Source organism: Styela clava, chromosome 4 (genome assembly GCF_964204865.1).
Source record: "Styela clava chromosome 4, kaStyClav1.hap1.2, whole genome shotgun sequence".
Classification (NCBI taxonomy): domain Eukaryota; kingdom Metazoa; phylum Chordata; class Ascidiacea; order Stolidobranchia; family Styelidae; genus Styela; species Styela clava.
In genome coordinates, this window is record NC_135253.1 from 19,717,732 (window position 1) to 19,741,240 (window position 23,509).

The following is a 23,509-nucleotide window of genomic DNA, read 5'->3' on the forward strand; positions in this document are numbered from 1 at the left end:
GAATCCTTGTATATAAAGAAAAACAGAACAATATAAATAAGGTATTGCAAAAATGTAGCAGTAGAACCAAAATTGGAAAATGTCCACTCGGTGGGTTTGTTGACTTAAATATTTGTATCAAAACTTATCTCAGCATTTTCTTTTAGAAAACAATAGAGCAATAGAAAAAAATGATATGTTGACCATAACCAACGTGTTCAATTTTTCTTGTGGCCTAAGAGCAAAATTTTTAGTTTAGAAGGAGTTTCATATCTAAGTAAGTTTTCATAAAACAGTTTGAGAAGAAATATTTGAAGATCAAGCATTTCTAAAGCAAATGTGAGATATAAAAAATTTGCAAATTTGGTAAACTAACCGATTTTAAATAGAGGCGAAAAATGTTATCAACTATGTATAGTTGGAACATAACTAGCATTATCATAGATATAAAAGCAGAAAAATAAAATAATGGCAGTAATAAGCTATAATATATATCAAGAAATTACATTTGAAGACCATAATTGTCTGATACTAGTCTTGCATGTCCAACTGCAAAAGACAGCAATTTAACCAACATTCGGAAATTTTTAATTTTAATAATGAAACACTTTGCTCTGTATGTGGCCCTGCATAAGACCCCACTGATATCTAGCAATATGTGAGAAGTTATTATTTTTGGAAAGACTGGAATCTTCAAGATTCAACGTAGTACACCCTGGGTGAGATTGTTGTGAGCATGAGATTTGAACCATAGTGTAACTATAGATGTCCGCACAGTTAAGTCTTAGCACTTTAGGGTGCACATTAGGTGCACATTAGAGATGTACCGATGTATCGGTATCGGTATCGGCAATATCGGTCATTTTTTTGGTATCGGCCATGTATCGGTATCGGTTAGATTAAGGCCGATATTACCGATATATTTACCTTTTTGATATGGTCCAGAATGTTTTAAAAGATAAGTTGGAATACTACTTTTTAATTTATTTTTGTCTGGAGAGATCGTGAGCCATACATGTCCCCACCCCCGCGAGAGAATAGGATTCACATGTTTTTAGCTATTTATCAGCTAAACTAGCTCAACTAATTTGGCTATTTTCGCTGTCAAATTTTTATATTGACATTTTTAATATTACATAGTTTTTATGAAGAAATATATCAACACAGCACATAACAAAAAGCAACTAGGCGCCCAGTTTTAAATCATGCAGTGGAATTGGGGTCCTTCCTTATTAACGGCACATGGACTTTTGGCACGGGTATAAATTCTGACTGTTTGTCGTCAAGTACGAGTGTCATTTAGTCCGTCGACATCGATAAACTAAATTCCGACACAATTATCCCTCTACACAGGTATTAATTTTAATTCTGCTTAACTACACGATTTCTTTATAGATATATTGACTTGACCGCCTAGCCCTAGACTGTCTCAAAATATAAGATAGCAATTGTAAAATATTATAAAATAGTGAAGTAAAAAAACATCCTCAACGGTTATCGGTGGGCCTTCTTTTTGTCGGTGCTGATTGATATTCTTTCATGTTGGCTTTGACTTATTGCGTCGACGATTACGATTAGCCACTGAATTAAATATTTGTAAAATGCTTTTAATTTGAACGTAGGACGGCGGCGCTAGAATGTGTGGGTGATATTCGATATTCTTTTAAACACGAATAACGATATTCGAAGCTCGCGATATTAACATTAAATTCAAATTGGACATCTCGGCTTATGAGTTTTCTAATTAAACACCGAGATTACTAGCGTTACTGTACAATGTATCTTAATCAGTTACAGTATATGGATACCAAACATTAATTTCATATTATGTGATATATATATCTTTTTTTTGATCTGAAATAATGTGTACTATGAACAACGCTTAAAGACCATTGTTTTAACCCGTCTGCCCTACACAGCATACCTAATTAAGTAATAATTACATAGTATCTGTATCGGAATATCGGTAATATCGGCCTTTTTGTAGTATCGGCGTATCGGTATCGGTATCGGCGTTTTTAGCTGGTATCGGTATCGGCGACAAAAGTGGTATCGGTACATCTCTAGTGCACATGGGCTTCTAACCCTGGTGCAATCTGCGATGCCCGAATAATCAAGTCTAAAGCTTTAGCTTGGCTATAGCACCCACTTCAGTTGGTTGCACCAAAACCAAAGTTATCATTCTGATAGCATTGATAGAAATGTTGAACACATGATCATATGTGTGTCCCATTTGGTGGGTTGATGTACGAAATTTGCTCAGTTCAGTATGAGACACATATACGTTATTGTCAAACAATTAAACAGTGAATACCAATTTACAATAATGAATTTCAAATACATAAATACAGTATACACAGAATATGGTGTGTATAAATGTTTAGTTTCTCAGTTAAAAATCATATTACTATTATATAGCGAAAGTTGATCTAAAATTTGAAAAGAAAAATTAAATATTATCAATTATTTTGATTGCATTGGTATGCTGCTCTATTTTATGAGTTATGACTAACATCAAGACTTTATTGCTAAGCCTTTATATGTTATTGATGAAGGTATATAAACAAACATAAGATATTGATGACAGTAAATCGCATCACAATAAAATAAATTTACTTGCATGAACAATACTCTTCTTAGTTATTGTCAAAAAAAAACAATGTATTTTCAGACTATTCTTCAGATTAACAAACCTACTGCTGGTTTCTAAAAAAATTAATTTTTCTCTGAAAAAATATATTTCCAATACTTCTCAATATCTTTGTATTATATTCAAAATCAAATTGAAAAACTTTATTCATTATGTTATGCACATTTACTGATCATCTGAAATGGAGGACAGATATAGGCTAAAAATGACTTCATCAATTCAAAACAAAATCAGTATTTAACAAAATTGATGACACGCTTACATGACCTCATAATAATGGCAGAATATTGATACATAAAGAATACCAGTGCTGATCAAACATTCAGAATCGGTTATATTCAAAATAGAGAATATTTAAATGACACATTTATCATTTATAGCTAATGATACAAAAATGGACAAAATAATAGGCTTCGGTCAATTCCATATGAAAAAAAAATAAAACAAAATTTATCTTTGCTCTTCTTAGCTGTAATATTGCAATCCTATGAATGTACAATTATACATGCATGCATTCTGTAGACATAACTGGATAGATTATATCGGGCATTCCTTATTTAACGAAGTTTACAGGATGTACTCGAAGTATGGATGTTTGATTGGGATGTCGAGCGAAGTAGTTAAGTATTAAATTTGGGCCATTTCAGGTTCTGATATGTCATATGATACCATTTGCATTGTTGTGACATGATTTTTCTTCATCTTTCCATCAGACTATCAAGCTAAAAACCTTTCCTTAAGTTGCTGTATATTTTAACTATTGATGCAAAGTTTGTTTTTTCTGGTTGACGAACAATAAATCTCTCTCTCTCTCTTCATGTAGTCAAGACTTTCATGGTGAGTGACATCAAATTCAGATTCGATAGCGCAAAAACTAGCCACGACTCATGTAATTGTTGAAGTTGAAACTGGGACGTCCTTGTTTGTTGACAAAACAGGGGTCACTGCTACCGGTCTGTTGATCACATCTATTGAAGTATAAGCAGAGGTTGATGGAGAACCAAGTGGTTTAAAGTTCCTTTCAATTTCATCATCGTCCTCAGATTGAGATGATTCTGGATCAGTTAAAATTTGTTCAATTTCGTGCTCTGTAATACTTGGTTTACGCACCAGTGATGCTGAAGTTCTCATCAAAATTGAACTTTTCAATTTCTGTTTCGTGTAATCAGATATTGACCCAGTTCGAAGTAAAGTCTTGTGTGGTCGTATTTGAGAAGTTTTATCATCCTCTATTGACACAGGCATTGAGGTTGATCTTAGAAGTGGTGCTTTGGGATTACTATGTGATAAAGCAGCAAGCCTATCCATTTGCGGACTTCGTTTTAAAATTGAAGATTTCCCAGGTTCAGGTGTTATTCTATGTTTTGCTGGAGTAAATGCGCTTCGTGGTGAATGAGAAATCCCAGAGAATGGCCGAGATGGCATAATTTTTGTATAAACTTGCGAACCCTTTTTAACAAGAGTTACCCCGGATTTAGTCACAGTTTTGGAAGTTGTACAAGTGTCAGACTGACTAGATATAGAAGAACTGGTAGATGTATTATTTTCCGATTCTTTTGAAATAACACTTTTTGCATCATCAATTACAGAAGTGACATTCAGTTTGCTTGCTTGAACAGAATTCGGATTATCATGCAAACGTGTGTATGACTGCTCTGTTTCAGATATTATGTTGGCAGGTATCATAAGCTTACTTGGACAAGTTTTTTCATCCGCTATTCCCAGTTTTTCTTTATTGGCAGTTATAACACCCTCTATAATCGTAGCCACAGTTGTATATGTCCTATATTGTTCCTCTTTATTGGCAGTTTCTAGGGATAAAGGATTGGGATTGTCTATGACACTATATTGCATTGATTCCTGGGGTGCAGACTGTTTCAATGTCGATGCATCAGCTGCTTTATTACTCGCTGAGAAACCTAAAGAGGTCTTCTCAATTTCACGTACATCACTATTAAATTTTGTACGTTCTTCTGTTGAATCTAAGTCCTTCAAATTACCAATAGCGCAAGACTCAGTTTCATTGCTAACGATTGCTTGAGAATCAGAAGAATAACCACTTTTACTCAAAATTTTGGGAGCTGTTCCTGTAGGAATCTCTTGAAAAACCTGTGATTTGTCATTGCTTTTATCAAGCTTTTTTCTATCAAAAGTGACATCTTTTATCCCCATTTCAGTGGTCTGGTCTTCGCTAGAAGTATCTTTGATCTGGATATTTTTGTCTGTATTATCATTACAAGCTTGATCCCCAATTTTTTCGACTTTCTTTGTGATAGCAGATGAGAACTTAGAATCTGATTTAGTAGGAGTTGGCATGCTTGTATTTCCACCAGTAGCTACCTTAGGCATACCTGCATACTGCTGACAAAATTTAACAATCCTTTCAAGACCTGCACTAGTAGACAGAACATCAACGTTGGGAAACAATGCAATGGCCTGAGGGCATGCTAATGTATATTTTTGGAAAGCAGTGATCAGCAGTTCTTTATGTGGTTCTGTAACATCGTAAAGTTTAGAAGATGACTCATAGGTAGAACCTATTCTCTGTTTTTGCAAATATAATTTGCTCGCGTCCAAAAGGTGACTCAATGCTTCCGAGCTTTTGAAATGTGAGCTGCTAATAACGTTTTGCAATAACCTATTTTTGTCTTCCTGTGACGCTGATTTAGGTGTAGTGGGAACATTAGAAAGCACTTTTTTCTGTAATGCTTTTATGCTAAATGTTAGAGCTTTCTGTGACGCACAGATCCTGTCAGCATCTCGTAAATACTTTCTACCCTGGTCAGGGTTACGATTTAACATATTATGCATGTAGAATAGTTTATTGTGGTCGCCAAGTTCTAGAAATACATCTAGAAGAAGTAGAACGCACCTATATAAATGCGATCCAAAGCTGCCTGGACGGTCAATCTCATCTACAGGAATTTTCCACACTCCGTTGAAGAGATTAGTTTTATTTCTTTCAGAAAGAAGTCCTTGTGAGGGCATGTACGCCAACTGCTGCCATGGCGTTTCGGAACCCAGAAGTATATCTCGAGACCAATTAGCATGTCGACGATCTTTGCTACAATGCATGAAAAGATATGCCAATCTATGCAAGGACTTGTAATGTTGTGGCAAACGTCCCAAACAAATATGTAAACCTGAAACACAGCCTGCCATCACAACAAGAGCACGTATCATCCTTGCTTCATTTGTGAATGCATTTTCTTGAGTAGTTTTCTTCAATTGTGCCGCTTCAGACTTTCCATTTCCATCATTGTCTTTGACATTTGTAGGTGAAATAGATGGTGATGGTAATGAATTAGAATCAGGTGAAATGTCCATATCCATAGAGAGTTCATCAATCGCGCTAGGAATTGATTGGCTGGAATCCGCTGAAAGCTGGAATGAAAGAGCAGTAGCAATAGCATCAGGAACTAAAGATCCCATTGTCAGAGAAGATGATTGAATTTGTGGTGTCGGTGTTACTAGTTTAGCAGAAGGAACATGTTTTCTCATCTGATTATCAGTCTCAAGTTGACTGTAAGGCAACACATCTCGTCTTACGAACTGACTAACAGATGATTCTTCTAATAAATCATCAAAAAGGTCATAATCAGATTCTTTCAACATTTCTTTTTTCTGTTCAAACCCATCTAACACATTTATTTCACACTGGACAAGTTTTAAAATACTTGTGTGTAGGCGATAATGCATCTCAAGAGCTTCTATAGCATAATCACTCTGGTAAGATTTGAATTGAATCTTTTTTGGATATTTTGCATGTTTTCTATGTAATAATCCAGCTGCCTTGCTGTATTTTAATAAATAATTTTGTATTGACTCCTGTTTTTTCTCTGCTACTTTCCCAAGCATATATTGTATCAGCCATTCTTCGTTATTTATGTCCTCAGCATCGCATTTGAGTGCATGCTCGAAACAACGCTGTGCTAAATCCAACATAGAATTACGTTCAAAAGTCAAACTAGAAACAGAATCATCAGACAAATTCGATTTTCTTCTTATTTGCCTGGAGCAAAATGAATGAATCCAATATGCGAGCGATCCGTATTCAATCCAAAGAGTTGTACTTGATTTTTCAATCGACATTGCTTTTTCATAGCACATTAATGGAAACTTAGACAGTTCAATGATTGCCAATTCATTTGTAGAAGACTTTGCCACGCACAATCGTAATTTTTCATCTATTATACTAGATTTTGCCAATGCCAAACCTGCCCAAGAATCAAACCTTTCTGCGTTCAAACACAAATCCAACTGATAATATCTAGCAGCTTGGGTCATTTCTTTGTTTTTAAAATAATAATCAGCAAGTAGATAATAGATATCTTTAATTGCTTCCAAATCAGCACTCTGAATATCAGGAATTTTAAGATCTTTCAAATCACAAATTTTTCCGATACTGTCTTCCAAAATTTTGAAAGAATTGTCAACTTTGTTACTTAATTTTTGAGGTATTAGTTTGATGATTCTCATGACCAGAGAAGCGGTTTCACCGAGCATTGTATTCGCTTTATAACTGTCAAAACCTGGCAACACTGCTGGGCGAAAGTACTCTAACATTTCCACTGCTCCGGCCCATGTTAAAACACTTTGCTGAGAAGCGTGGTCGATAAGCATACTTGACTTTAATATTTTGTTTGGGAAGCCATAAAGGCAGAAAAAGCACTGCTCAATTTCGAATTTCATAGTTTGTTTTTGGTCAGCAGATGGCATGAGAGATCTTTTCGAATCGTTGGATAACTCCATCGGTCCTAATACATCAACTACAGTCTCCTTTTCTTTCAAGTTTTTTAAAATCTTCAAGAAATTTTTGAGTAGAAAACGCAAAAATACTCCACCATCTGCACAGCATAAAGATTTATCACCAAGCCAGCCGTGAGCAGTCATTAAAAGTTTATAAGAACCAGTGATATCCTCAAAATCATCAGAACTTGCAGGCATTAATTGTTTTTGTTCCTCGAATCTCAAAACATGAAACAGAAGTATCCATGGCATGAGTGAATCCTTAGGTGCAAAATTTTTCGATGAAGCTTGGCTTTTTGAAGATCCAAGCAATGATGATTGAAGAAATGAACTTTGCTTAGCGAGGAGTTCCAACATGCTAAAATGCACAACTGATAAAAGACTCTTGGACAACTTTGCAATAAGATTTTTATCCATTTCATTCAGTACTTTACTACCAATTCCTTTCTGGAACAAATCATTAAAATGACCACAGCATAGAATAATCAAAGAATACCACTCTTTCCAGAGAGATGTACGTTTATTTTTTGTCCAATCTTTACCGGACTTTTCAGAGTCAGATATTGATTCTGTCGCCTCCGATAATACGAAAATAAAACTTTTACCTAATGTCTTTGAATCATTGAGAGCAAGAGCAGAATCAATAAGATATTTCAGAAGCTTAGGTCTGTCAGTCATATCATCATTATCGCGACCTTCTTGCATTTTTGTTTCATCAAAATTTGAATCCAGCTCATCTAATTTGGGCAAGATTATTTTTACTATTTCATCATATTTCTTCATAGTATGCAATTGTTCAACTTTTTCCAAAACTTGGAATCTTTTTAGAGAGTCTAGTCTCTTTCGAATTAAAGATGAATTTATCTTGTTATGATGTTTCAAATGATGAAGAGTTACTTCTGTGTCCGCGATGCACATTTTTGAACACATTGTTAACTCACGAGAAGTGCTATCTTTATATCCCATCAGAAAAAAATAAGTAGCCCTAACCCAATGGTATCTTAACACAAAATATTTGTAACAATATTGCTTAAGCATAGAATCTTCTTCCAATACTTGTGGACGATATGATGCATCAATAATAAATCTCATATCTCCATATTCCAAACTAGAAGGAATAAAATTGAAATCAACGGAGTTCTTTTTATAGGCTTTGTCCAGAACACATTCCAAATGTGTGATCATGTTGTAAGAATACAATATCTTCTCCTGGATGTTTATTTCCATATTGTCAAATGATTCCATGTGAATTGTAGGTTGGACAATCTCATATACAGATAAAAATACGTCAGCAAGACCATTCTCCCATGGCATATGTGTTGTTCTTGCAACACACTTACAATATTCATGCATAATATGGAGAATTCCATAGTTTTTTTCATTATATTTATCAATAAACAATTTAACCTCATTTATTGCTGCATCACTGGAATCCAACTTCTGGCCCAAATCCATATTTATATTCATTCCAGCTTTACATTCAAATTGTTCTTTTTCCGTATTATTATCTATTTCAAGCTTATCATCAGCTTTCGATGAAAGTTTGTCCAAGTTTTTCAATTGAGCAACATTTTCAGATATTTGGTCATTTTGAAATGCTGGACCAGACTCCATTGGAGCTTGAATATTGGATTCTTTTACCTCCATACATTCAGAAGTCGCTTCATTTGATTGGGTTCGCAAATTATTTTTGACTGAAACATTTATATCGGTACTGAATGTCTGAGTCTGAGCATTAGGTGGGCTTTCATTAAGTTTTGTATTTGTAGCTGTAGTAATACCACTATTATTATTCTCTGTCATAAATGTTGAATCTTGGCTATTTGTGTCACTATCCAAGTCGATAGATAAATTCTGTGTTTTGGGGGGTAATAAACTTTTTGGTAGCAAATGTAACAAACTCTGCCGAAAATCCAGCTCAATAGAGTTTTCACACTCACTCTCAGACTTACTGAATGCTGATTTTTTCATTCGAGAAGATCTGCGTTTACTTTGTCGTTCTTGATCGGTGAATTTGTCTTGTGCTCTTTTTCTCTTTGTAGATTTCTTTTGAGAGTTACTGACATAGCTGGTTAATGTTGTACTGCTTTGAGTAATCTCACTATTTTGAGTGTCCGAATCCGGTGCAAAATTGGTGCATGAAGATGCCAGATCAGTTGCAGTTACTGACTGACCTTCAATGCCTTCAGTTTTGCTCACTTCATCATTTTGTTTGGCATTATTAATTGCTGTTACAGAAACAGAAGTTTGGAGATCACTAGATAATGTAGTATCTACAGATTTTGATGCTACTTTCGATTTCGAATCTTTTGACTTATCGTCAATACCTTTTTCTTCGTGTGCCTTATTATTTTTAAAAACATTCAAGTCGATTTTGCATGATAGTGTTATCGGTTCATCTTGGCTTTCTATGTAATTGTAAGTTGCAATCAGACTTTTCCCTAAATTCAACCAAGATGCTGACTTTAAAGGTAGTGAAAGTGGAACAATGGGCAGTGGTGGGCGAATACAAAGTTTGCGATTGTTTTCCCTCAATGTTAAGGCTTCAGAAAGTAAAACTTTTGCATCTGATTCTGAAATTTTATTCTCAAAAACCTGGTGTCCACAATCCTGAAACAGGTGGTCAAAATCTCTTTTCAAATGTGGGCACTCGCTTATCATTTTTCTGCGAAAATAAATTCCTTTTTTGTAACATGGATCTTTTTTCAATGCTTTTGAAATCCACATGAGGCAGTTTTCATAATCAAGAATAGCATAGCACACAGTTATCACACTATCAAGACATGGCCAATGATTTGGATTACATTGTAAACCTTGAGTTAACGCTCGTCGTGATAAATGAAGATTACTTAATTTTGCAGCAAGAACTCCAATTTTATACCACAGCGTTACATCGGAAGTATCGAGCATTACAGCTTGTAAATAATTTTCCATCGCTCGGTTTGTATCACCCTTACCTGCACAAATGTTAGCAACATTTTTATGAGTTGAATATTTCAAAATAAGTCCAGGATCTTTGAGAGGATGTTCTATCGCTTCTTTATCTTCATTTACAAGCGTTGTTGCTGACTCAATAATAAGCGGAGTTTGCAAAAGTTTTTCATAAACGCTCACAGCTTCATCGTGTTGATTATTTTGTTGTAAGCACAATGCTTCATTATAAAGTTTAAAAGCTTGAGCTTCCTGGGCTTCTCTTGTGTCTTTTAGAGGTTTTTCAACTTCAGTTACATCCTCACTTTTTCTCTCATTCAATGCTGAAAGCTTAAACATTTTAAAATTGAAGGATAAACTCAACTACAAGAATATTGTAAAAATATAATAGATGTATGTACATGGAAATAGAGTCGAATTCAGAGAATGAAGCAGGACGTACTATAAAGAAGAGTCAGCAGACTAGTCCGAAACAAATTGCACTAATCAAGTTCTAGAATCGAGAAAAAAATAGAAATTTACTTATTTCATTTTGCAATTTTGCTACTTTATTTATTGGGTAATTCAATCTGACCCGCCTGATGCTGCCACAACCAAACTAAAACCAAATTGTGATGATTTGTTGAGATTGCGATTGAATTTAGTTTTGGCACAAGGCTTATTGTTTTCCACTTTAGCTTTTGTAACACTGTAAATATTGTTAATAAAATGTCATTTTTTTATGTCCTACCTACATGGCCCGCCAGTCTACATGGTCAAAATTTTTGGCCCCTGGTCCAAAAACCTTGCCCACCACCCCCGGCTGCCCGGTAAGGTACGGTATAGATTGTAATCATACCGTACATTCTGACATTATGTGAAAAAATAAAACCAATGTTAAAATCTCCAGAATTCAATATTTTTGTTTCCATCTCTAACTTTAAATGGAGTAAATGATGAAATAAGTAAATCTTATCCTTATCTTAGAGTTGATACCATATTCAGATATGGGGTCTCGAGTAGTTCGTACCGTACTTCGGGTCTCATGTAGTTTCGTACCTAACGTACTTCTAGTAGGCGTAGCATAACAATTCTTTGATATGTCAATCCTAATCCCTATCTGACTAGGTACGGCATCGGAAAATTACGTCACTACGACATCATAATCACGTCATAAAGCTTGCCAAATATACGTACGATCGCCCGAAATGGCATCGGCGCCAACGATAAATAACCGACTAACGTGATCGATCTCTCTCCTATCGGGATCATAGCGACAAGAAAACGAGAGAATTAGCTGTTCGATTTCGGGTGCTCGTCTTGGATTGCAGTTCGTATCGTTTGAAGGGCTCTATTACGTCACTGTGACGTCGAAGACATTGGAGGCTAGTTCACTAAACGCCGTCAAGTACTTTTAGTTGGCGTGGCATGACTATTTTTGCATATTTCATTTCTAACCCCCGCCTGACTGCATCATCCAAAAATTACGCCACTACCACGCCACAGTGACGAAATTAGGCCCGTCAAAGTTGTTGTCCAAAACGCGCAGACGATCACCCGAAATCAAGCAAGCTTTTTCTCTCGTTTTCTCGCAACGATCCCGACATGAGATGGATCGTGGCGTTAGCAAGTTAAATCCTAAATCCAAAAGTTCGTTATCGTCGGCAGATATGCCATTTCGGGTGATCGTAGCTTTTCTTTGGCAAACTCTATGACGTGATTGTGACGTCGTAGTGACGTAATTTTTGGATGACGTAGTCAGGTGGAGGTTAGGAATAACATATTCAAAAAGTTTGTGCCACGCCAACTAGAAGTACTTACGACGTTTAGTGAACATGCGCCGGATATTTTGTCTGGCTGAGGTGCGAGTGAAAGTGGTGTCTTTTCTATGGCCCATGCCGCATGCGTGGCCACAACCCTTTCAACATCGACCGTGGCCCTGGCCCATTAAAGATTTTTTCAAACCCTAAATGATTACCGCTAATAGCCCACCGTCAGACCGTATAGAGCAGTGGTTATCAAACTTTTTTAGTCCTAGAGCAAAATTTCAAACCTCAAATTTGTGAAGAGCCGCACACAAACAACGCAAGTTAAAATAGAAACAAAACTTAAGCACGTATTTAAAATACCAAGTTAAATTACGCGGCGTGGCGCGGCGGTGTGGCTCAACGGGCTAAGCGTTAGAAATACGCTCGCCACCGAACCTCTAATTACTCTGCGTGGGTTCGCAGGTTCGAATCCCATGCAGGGATGGTTATGTGCGAGAGGATTGCTGGACTCCTCGCCGTCGTTGGGTGGTTCACGTAACCGCTGGTCGGTTACGGCTTCCTCCACCACCAAGTCCATGCTTCCGAAAACAAACAATATAACTAATCCCATACCCGACTTGGAATGGTAACCGGACGAGAGGCCGTGGTTCGCCATATGGATAAGCCGTCTTATCGGCTTTCCTCTCCCCCGGGATAAATATGTAAATCCTATCCTATCCTATCGTAACAACAACACATGTAACAACTAGGGCTGGGCAAAATATTCGAAATATGAAATATTCAAATGGCATTTTACTATTCGAATATTCGGTCCCACGTGACTTGCGCCGCTTAGCTTGGACACCGAACTCGCGCGTCTTCAACTGAATCGTGAACTGTGCGACATATCCCCACGGCGCCAGCTATCAGAAAAAAAACACAAATTCGAAAAGTCGTTTTTGCGGTATAGTGTTATATACTTATCTTTGCACTGAACGTATCGTTTCAATTCTATATTTTACAAAAAAACGTGAATTCAGAAACGTCAAACCAGATTAGTTATTTGAAATAAATTTCACAGATTTCAAACTTCGCATGCTTGGTGACATGTCATTACCCATTTCTTGCATGACCTGAACATAAAATTAATTAAGAATAAAAGTTAAAATGTGAAAAAGGCGATTTTAGGTCGTTAGAAAACTCGAGTTCTATAAAGAGCATGCATTTAAAAATGACCAGTCAAAGTTTTTCCAAAAGCTGGTATGAGTTACTTGTATGAAAAACAGTCTGTAAGATGTAACCAGATAAGAACTGTCATGTTCCATTCCCTTTGAAGCACTTTGTATTAGCTTTTTAGTGACCCCTTCCATCGTTGACAAAGTAATGTTTCAAATATGTAAATATTTTACTCGACCATGCATGGCCGTTGAGCAAAGAGTAAGTAGAACGTAAAATCGATCGTGAATTTCGTTGTAACAATGCTCACTGGCTCGTTCACTAATTGTTGCGTCTATTATCATCGAAAATGATTACAATTGTTAAATTATGAAGCATTTTGGCAGTAATCATCAAGGCATGACATAATCAAAATCACTAAGTGAAGTGCTGAATTTGCTAATTCCGAAAATAAATTTGAGCATAACTCAGTAAGTAAATACGGAGTTTAAAAACTAGGATATTTATTTATAATGCCCTACTTGAGTTAACGCTTCTAAATTTGAGAATGGTGTCGGTATGTTTTTTTATGCGAAACGGGCAATTAAAACAACCGATTGGAGGGCAAAAAAAAAATAGCACCACAACGCAATCTTTACCGGACTTTTCAGAGTCAGATATTGATTCTGTCGCCTCCGATAATACGAAAATAAAACTTTTACCTAATGTCTTTGAATCATTGAGAGCAAGAGCAGAATCAATAAGATATTTCAGAAGCTTAGGTCTGTCAGTCATATCATCATTATCGCGACCTTCTTGCATTTTTGTTTCATCAAAATTTGAATCCAGCTCATCTAATTTGGGCAAGATTATTTTTACTATTTCATCATATTTCTTCATAGTATGCAATTGTTCAACTTTTTCCAAAACTTGGAATCTTTTTAGAGAGTCTAGTCTCTTTCGAATTAAAGATGAATTTATCTTGTTATGATGTTTCAAATGATGAAGAGTTACTTCTGTGTCCGCGATGCACATTTTTGAACACATTGTTAACTCACGAGAAGTGCTATCTTTATATCCCATCAGAAAAAAATAAGTAGCCCTAACCCAATGGTATCTTAACACAAAATATTTGTAACAATATTGCTTAAGCATAGAATCTTCTTCCAATACTTGTGGACGATATGATGCATCAATAATAAATCTCATATCTCCATATTCCAAACTAGAAGGAATAAAATTGAAATCAACAGAGTTCTTTTTATAGGCTTTGTCCAGTACACATTCCAAATGTGTGATCATGTTGTAAGAATACAATATCTTATCCTGGATGTTTATTTCCATATTGTCAAATGATTCCATGTGAATTGTAGGTTGGACAATCTCATATACAGATAAAAATACATCAGCAAGACCATTCTCCCATGGCATATGTGTTGTTCTTGCAACACACTTACAATATTCATGCATAATATGGAGAATTCCATAGTTTTTTTCATTATATTTATCAATAAACAATTTAACCTCATTTATTGCTGCATCACTGGAATCCAACTTCTGGCCCAAATCCATATTTATATTCATTCCAGCTTTACATTCAAATTGTTCTTTTTCCGTATTATTATCTATTTCAAGCTTATCATCAGCTTTCGATGAAAGTTTGTCCAAGTTTTTCAATTGAGCAACATTTTCAGATATTTGGTCATTTTGAAATGCTGGACCAGACTCCATTGGAGCTTGAATATTGGATTCTTTTACCTCCATACATTCAGAAGTCGCTTCATTTGATTGGGTTCGCAAATTATTTTTGACTGAAACATTTATATCGGTACTGAATGTCTGAGTCTGAGCATTAGGTGGGCTTTCATTAAGTTTTGTATTTGTAGCTGTAGTAATACCACTATTATTATTCTCTGTCATAAATGTTGAATCTTGGCTATTTGTGTCACTATCCAAGTCGATAGATAAATTCTGTGTTTTGGGGGGTAATAAACTTTTTGGTAGCAAATGTAACAAACTCTGCCGAAAATCCAGCTCAATAGAGTTTTCACACTCACTCTCAGACTTACTGAATGCTGATTTTTTCATTCGAGAAGATCTGCGTTTACTTTGTCGTTCTTGATCAGTGAATTTGTCTTGTGCTCTTTTTCTCTTTGTAGATTTCTTTTGAGAGTTACTGACATAGCTGGTTAATGTTGTACTGCTTTGAGTAATCTCACTATTTTGAGTGTCCGAATCCGGTGCAAAATTGGTGCATGAAGATGCCAGATCAGTTGCAGTTACTGACTGACCTTCAATGCCTTCAGTTTTGCTCACTTCATCATTTTGTTTGGCATTATTAATTGCTGTTACAGAAACAGAAGTTTGGAGATCACTAGATAATGTAGTATCTACAGATTTTGATGCTACTTTCGATTTCGAATCTTTTGACTTATCGTCAATACCTTTTTCTTCGTGTGCCTTATTATTTTTAAAAACATTCAAGTCGATTTTGCATGATAGTGTTATCGGTTCATCTTGGCTTTCTATGTAATTGTAAGTTGCAATCAGACTTTTCCCTAAATTCAACCAAGATGCTGACTTTAAAGGTAGTGAAAGTGGAACAATGGGCAGTGGTGGGCGAATACAAAGTTTGCGATTGTTTTCCCTCAATGTTAAGGCTTCAGAAAGTAAAACTTTTGCATCTGATTCTGAAATTTTATTCTCAAAAACCTGGTGTCCACAATCCTGAAACAGGTGGTCAAAATCTCTTTTCAAATGTGGGCACTCGCTTATCATTTTTCTGCGAAAATAAATTCCTTTTTTGTAACATGGATCTTTTTTCAATGCTTTTGAAATCCACATGAGGCAGTTTTCATAATCAAGAATAGCATAGCACACAGTTATCACACTATCAAGACATGGCCAATGATTTGGATTACATTGTAAACCTTGAGTTAACGCTCGTCGTGATAAATGAAGATTACTTAATTTTGCAGCAAGAACTCCAATTTTATACCACAGCGTTACATCGGAAGTATCGAGCATTACAGCTTGTAAATAATTTTCCATCGCTCGGTTTGTATCACCCTTACCTGCACAAATGTTAGCAACATTTTTATGAGTTGAATATTTCAAAATAAGTCCAGGATCTTTGAGAGGATGTTCTATCGCTTCTTTATCTTCATTTACAAGCGTTGTTGCTGACTCAATAATAAGCGGAGTTTGCAAAAGTTTTTCATAAACGCTCACAGCTTCATCGTGTTGATTATTTTGTTGTAAGCACAATGCTTCATTATAAAGTTTAAAAGCTTGAGCTTCCTGGGCTTCTCTTGTGTCTTTTAGAGGTTTTTCAACTTCAGTTACATCCTCACTTTTTCTCTCATTCAATGCTGAAAGCTTAAACATTTTAAAATTGAAGGATAAACTCAACTACAAGAATATTGTAAAAATATAATAGATGTATGTACATGGAAATAGAGTCGAATTCAGAGAATGAAGCAGGACGTACTATAAAGAAGAGTCAGCAGACTAGTCCGAAACAAATTGCACTAATCAAGTTCTAGAATCGAGAAAAAAATTTACTTATTTCATTTTGCAATTTTGCTACTTTATTTATTGGGTAATTCAATCTGACCCGCCTGATGCTGCCACAACCAAACTAAAACCAAATTGTGATGATTTGTTGAGATTGCGATTGAATTTAGTTTTGGCACAAGGCTTATTGTTTTCCACTTTAGCTTTTGTAACACTGTAAATATTGTTAATAAAATGTCATTTTTTTATGTCCTACCTACATGGCCCGCCAGTCTACATGGTCAAAATTTTTGGCCCCTGGTCCAAAAACCTTGCCCACCACCCCCGGCTGCCCGGTAAGGTACGGTATAGATTGTAATCATACATTCTGACATTATGTGAAAAAATAAAACCAATGTTAAAATCTCCAGAATTCAATATTTTTGTTTCCATCTCTAACTTTAAATGGAGTAAATGATGAAATAAGTAAATCTTATCCTTATCTTAGAGTTGATACCATATTCAGATATGGGGTCTCGAGTAGTTCGTACCGTACTTCGGGTCTCATGTAGTTTCGTACCTAACGTACTTCTAGTAGGCGTAGCATAACAATTCTTTGATATGTCAATCCTAATCCCTATCTGACTAGGTACGGCATCGGAAAATTACGTCACTACGACATCATAATCACGTCATAAAGCTTGCCAAATATACGTACGATCGCCCGAAATGGCATCGGCGCCAACGATAAATAACCGACTAACGTGATCGATCTCTCTCCTATCGGGATCATAGCGACAAGAAAACGAGAGAATTAGCTGTTCGATTTCGGGTGCTCGTCTTGGATTGCAGTTCGTATCGTTTGAAGGGCTCTATTACGTCACTGTGACGTCGAAGACATTGGAGGCTAGTTCACTAAACGCCGTCAAGTACTTTTAGTTGGCGTGGCATGACTATTTTTGCATATTTCATTTCTAACCCCCGCCTGACTGCATCATCCAAAAATTACGCCACTACCACGCCACAGTGACGAAATTAGGCCCGTCAAAGTTGTTGTCCAAAACGCGCAGACGATCACCCGAAATCAAGCAAGCTTTTTCTCTCGTTTTCTCGCAACGATCCCGACATGAGATGGATCGTGGCGTTAGCAAGTTAAATCCTAAATCCAAAAGTTCGTTATCGTCGGCAGATATGCCATTTCGGGTGATCGTAGCTTTTCTTTGGCAAACTCTATGACGTGATTGTGACGTCGTAGTGACGTAATTTTTGGATGACGTAGTCAGGTGGAGGTTAGGAATAACATATTCAAAAAGTTTGTGCCACGCCAACTAGAAGTACTTACGACGTTTAGTGAACATGCGCCGGATATTTTGTCTGGCTGAGGTGCGAGTGAAAGTGGTGTCTTTTCTATGGCCCATGCCGCATGCGTGGCCACAACCCTTTCAACATCGACCGTGGCCCTGGCCCATTAAAGATTTTTTCAAACCCTAAATGATTACCGCTAATAGCCCACCGTCAGACCGTATAGAGCAGTGGTTATCAAACTTTTTTAGTCCTAGAGCAAAATTTCAAACCTCAAATTTGTGAAGAGCCGCACACAAACAACGCAAGTTAAAATAGAAACAAAACTTAAGCACGTATTTAAAATACCAAGTTAAATTACGCGGCGTGGCGCGGCGGTGTGGCTCAACGGGCTAAGCGTTAGAAATACGCTCGCCACCGAACCTCTAATTACTCTGCGTGGGTTCGCAGGTTCGAATCCCATGCAGGGATGGTTATGTGCGAGAGGATTGCTGGACTCCTCGCCGTCGTTGGGTGGTTCACGTAACCGCTGGTCGGTTACGGCTTCCTCCACCACCAAGTCCATGCTTCCGAAAACAAACAATATAACTAATCCCATACCCGACTTGGAATGGTAACCGGACGAGAGGCCGTGGTTCGCCATATGGATAAGCCGTCTTATCGGCTTTCCTCTCCCCCGGGATAAATATGTAAATCCTATCCTATCCTATCGTAACAACAACACATGTAACAACTAGGGCTGGGCAAAATATTCGAAATATGAAATATTCAAATGGCATTTTACTATTCGAATATTCGGTCCCACGTGACTTGCGCCGCTTAGCTTGGACACCGAACTCGCGCGTCTTCAACTGAATCGTGAACTGTGCGACATATCCCCACGGCGCCAGCTATCAGAAAAAAACACAAATTCGAAAAGTCGTTTTTGCGGTATAGTGTTATATACTTATCTTTGCACTGAACGTATCGTTTCAATTCTATATTTTACAAAAAAACGTGAATTCAGAAACGTCAAACCAGATTAGTTATTTGAAATAAATTTCACAGATTTCAAACTTCGCATGCTTGGTGACATGTCATTACCCATTTCTTGCATGACCTGAACATAAAATTAATTAAGAATAAAAGTTAAAATGTGAAAAAGGCGATTTTAGGTCGTTAGAAAACTCGAGTTCTATAAAGAGCATGCATTTAAAAATGACCAGTCAAAGTTTTTCCAAAAGCTGGTATGAGTTACTTGTATGAAAAACAGTCTGTAAGATGTAACCAGATAAGAACTGTCATGTTCCATTCCCTTTGAAGCACTTTGTATTAGCTTTTTAGTGACCCCTTCCATCGTTGACAAAGTAATGTTTCAAATATGTAAATATTTTACTCGACCATGCATGGCCGTTGAGCAAAGAGTAAGTAGAACGTAAAATCGATCGTGAATTTCGTTGTAACAATGCTCACTGGCTCGTTCACTAATTGTTGCGTCTATTATCATCGAAAATGATTACAATTGTTAAATTATGAAGCATTTTGGCAGTAATCATCAAGGCATGACATAATCAAAATCACTAAGTGAAGTGCTGAATTTGCTAATTCCGAAAATAAATTTGAGCATAACTCAGTAAGTAAATACGGAGTTTAAAAACTAGGATATTTATTTATAATGCCCTACTTGAGTTAACGCTTCTAAATTTGAGAATGGTGTCGGTATGTTTTTTTATGCGAAACAGGCAATTAAAACAACCGATTGGAGGGCAAAAAAAAAATAGCACCACAACGCAAAGAGAACGATTTTTCAACTTTGTCGCTCTTGTCTGTTAGCGAGCGGTCTAGGTGAATTCTCGCGCAATAGACGATCGATTTAGTTCCGTGTCAAAGCGAAGCAGGTTACGTGGTACCCGATATTCGAATAGTAAAATGCCATTCGAATATATTTGTGTTAGTGTGCAGCAAGACTCTCGAATCACTTAGGATAGTTATCTTTACTCTTGCTGCAGTCTCCTTGCACTATATGCATACGGATCCGCCGACACAAAAGCATAGAAGAAGGATAAGTAGTTAGTCTCGCAGAAACCAAATCATTAGCACGAATAATTTAATATTCGATTCGCTATTCAAATATTTGCCCCGCCGTAGTGGTGATCTCAAATACGGCACACTACCAGCGAACTGACCTTATGATTTTCGAAGTAGAAAAAGGCAATCATATAATTTGGATTAAACTTTATGTTTGCTCACAATTCAACACATAAAAAGCTCAATAATTAACAGAAATAGACAATAGTTGAACGAACGAAAAAACAAGACTAGAACAAAATGATTAATTTAAACATCAAACTACTATATAGCACACGATCAATGGAAACCTAGTTCAATAAGAACCTGTTTATCAGGCGTTAGCGTCAAAATGAATATTCTCACACCAATGTATCAAATACGTGCGCGCAAAATAGTTCACTTATTTGATCCCACTATACGGAATTAAGTATATGAACTACATACAGAATGACTTTGGAAGAAGTTTAAAACGCCATGGAATTTTTTACATGAATTTTTGCTGTACATCTGAACAAGGTTTTACAGTTTATACTTCATGCTTTGATGCTAAACCATGTACTTTCGGATCCCATTTTACGGTAAAGAACTGCGCAATACCCCACTGAAGTGATGCTTCCCAGAAGACTGAGACCAACAATAGCGATAGATATATAGAACAAGATACATTGGCCCACGATAGCGCACATCCATTTAATATTAGCAGCAAACCAGGCCGAAATAGACATGGTAACGAGGTGGCCGATGGAGAAAAACAGAAAATAAATGGACTCAAAACCTGATTGAGACGAGAGTTTAGACAAGAATTGGCAGCCACAGCCCGTCTGACCGCAAATGATTTTGAGAATAAGAGTGGCCACAGAAAATACAGTGTTGAATACAAGGAATTCTAAGGGTCCATAGTGTTCGAAACGGTATATGTTTCCGTAACCCAGCCTTCTCGTCATTAATCGGAGTTCAATCATGATAACCATAGTCAATATCATCATAAAAATGGACAGAGCAAGCTGAACGATTTCGAATATGTTGACTTTCTGCTGAATCGCCATGCTTGTGAAGAAATTTCTTCACGCTGTAAACAGGTCGTATATTTTCCGATTGTGGTCTGAGCCCATTAGAAATTTTAGACGAAAATGTCTAGTACCAGAATATTAACTGAAAGAGAAAATGTGCAACGTTAGATATTGCTCAAAGAGTATTGCCTTATATTTTTACAGTCAAGTTACTTTTACAGTTACAGTCATGAGTCAAGTCTCGGGCACTCATCTTCAAACAAATACAGAAGGATTAGGGTGGAAAGATCAGGCGAATGCCAAGACATACCTATTTATAAACTGCCTGCCAATAATTGCTATAAGGTTTGAAAGCCACCCATTGCAGAAGAAACAAGCCCACATATAATGTCCCAGTGTTCGTTCGCGTCTCTTTCTACTTAATTAGGGGGGTTCTCAACCTTGCCTGGCAGACTTGCATTGAGCATGGATGTTCATTGCTCGCCGAGCTCTGTTTTAGTTGAAATCTCATTCGAAGGCAAAGTCACAAATGATTTCAACGATCTTCTGGTTGCTCAAGGAAAACCGCAGCTTTTTTGTCATATGCCAGTAAACGGAGATGAGTATTTATAAACCAAAAAAGTGTTTAAAGTGCATTTGAAGGAGCGAATCCGACGCTACCGGCACTAGGAATCAACGGATGACGGCTGAATCTCATTCCCACAGACATGGGATGGGATATTTTGTACAAAGCCTCGCCACTAAAGCAAAAATATAAAATTTGAAACAAACACACCGCTCGTTTTAGTATAACTTAAACTTGAATTCCCGGAACAATGGAGGAGCTGTGTACAGACGATCCCAGATAGGTACCAGTTTTAATGTTTTCGTTTATTTAGCAAGTGTTTTATGTATTTATGGTGTTATTTTCGTATTTGTTTGTTTTATTTGTATATGGACCGCAGCGGTCTGGAGTAATAAACGAATTGAATAAAATTTAAAATGATTTCCGGCACTAAAAGGGTACTCCCGTAGTGTGTGTAGACTGTTATGGTTAGGTCATAATTTTATTCCGATTTTCCTTATTTTAGTTCTATTACGAGTTCGGGGACTGTCTGTGTTAGCCGAGTGAATATACCCTATGCCTATAGGTTTTAGTCCCTTTACACAACTTGATGTAAATTGGGCGAAAAAAATTAGTTACCTTCATATTGGTACACACACTTCTGGAGCGCACTAAAAAGGACTTTGTAGTGTTTTAGTGTGTACATATGATCCGATATGCACCATTGGCGCTAATTCCATTTGATTTGCCTGCTCTAACCACCTAACTGAGATTTTATATGTATACCGTATTACCGTTATATAACATTAACCTGCTTGCGAGCATCAAGTTTCAAATCAGCTGTTTGTTCGTAATGTTATCCACCAACTGCTCCCTACAAGTTGGCTTAGAGTGTGATATTTTTCAACTTTCCGAATCAGCTTTCTTTAATGAACTTGACCAATGAACTAATAATAACGTAACTAAACAATTTTACTCAGACACCTCTTGCTTCTAAAAGCAGTCGATTCTGCTTCGCCTATGCAACTGTCCGCAGTTGGGGAAGACTATGCCAGAATATTTAACAACTTAATTTTGACATTTTGCCCATTTCTTCATTTTATTGCAAAATATAATATTTTTTAGTAACGCTTAATAAATTATTTTTGAATTTATACAAATTGAAACATTGAGCATTAGTTAGGCATAAACTGTATATACACAATCTCTAGATTTGCAAGATAAAAACTGGCAACATCTATTTGCCTGTTTCGAGTGTTATTCTATGACATCACAATATGAAGATACAGAGTTGATAAAGGGTTGCTTGAACGTGGGAATAAAACTTTCCCCGGGCATGGACTGCCTTATTTACTTCGTGACATTGGCAAATCGGAAAGATGCAACAAGTGACGTAACAATGCTTCCTTTTCGCATCCGCTCAGACACTCTTCTCACTCGACAGCTTTTCGTGCGTGGTCGTGAACATTACCTCATTTTCGCGTTTTTTAACCTTATTCGTTAGTTTGCAGTTGTGTTTCGGAAACTTAAATATAAATCAGAAAATTCAATGATCACTCTGTCTTCTCAAGAGTTTTAATTTAATTGCAGTAATAAAAAATAGTGTAGAAATAGCTGTGATAAACTAGGCTAAAATTATTTACCGGTACTTTTAAAAAACAGATTGTTATATGCGATGAATCATAACGATGGTTTGAATCCCAATCGTGTATCTTCCTGTGAAAAGTTCGGCCAGAAACATTTTCCGCAACTTCCCGTGTAATTCCGTGCAAGTTGAGATTCCGTAGCACAGTAGATTCCGTTTCCATATAATGCTCCTGAAATTAAGGAAAAATCGAATGTCATTTTCCATATTCTATCCTACCACACACACAATTTGTTCAAAATTAGCATTCTCTTATGTTCTTTTAATCTTTTA

At 36.6% G+C, this 23,509-nt stretch overlaps 1 protein-coding gene and 1 long non-coding RNA gene across 2 annotated transcripts; both read right to left on the bottom strand.

The window, feature by feature from the left end:
- Positions 1-6: 6 nt before the first annotated feature.
- LOC120326325 (uncharacterized) lies at positions 7-16,728 on the bottom strand. The gene is made up of 3 exons (XM_078111965.1): positions 13,834-16,728; positions 13,116-13,169; positions 7-10,672 (listed from the first exon to the last, which is right to left on the bottom strand). Exons 1-3 carry the CDS (start codon positions 16,576-16,578, stop codon positions 3,515-3,517), a joined length of 9,957 nt encoding a protein of 3,318 aa, XP_077968091.1. The 5' UTR covers positions 16,579-16,728; the 3' UTR covers positions 7-3,514.
- Positions 16,729-20,196: 3,468 nt separating this feature from the next.
- LOC144422193 (uncharacterized) lies at positions 20,197-22,567 on the bottom strand. The gene is made up of 2 exons (XR_013475189.1): positions 22,403-22,567; positions 20,197-21,189 (listed from the first exon to the last, which is right to left on the bottom strand). It is a non-coding gene; the product is annotated as an uncharacterized LOC144422193 (long non-coding RNA).
- Between the last annotated feature and the right edge of the window lie 942 nt (positions 22,568-23,509).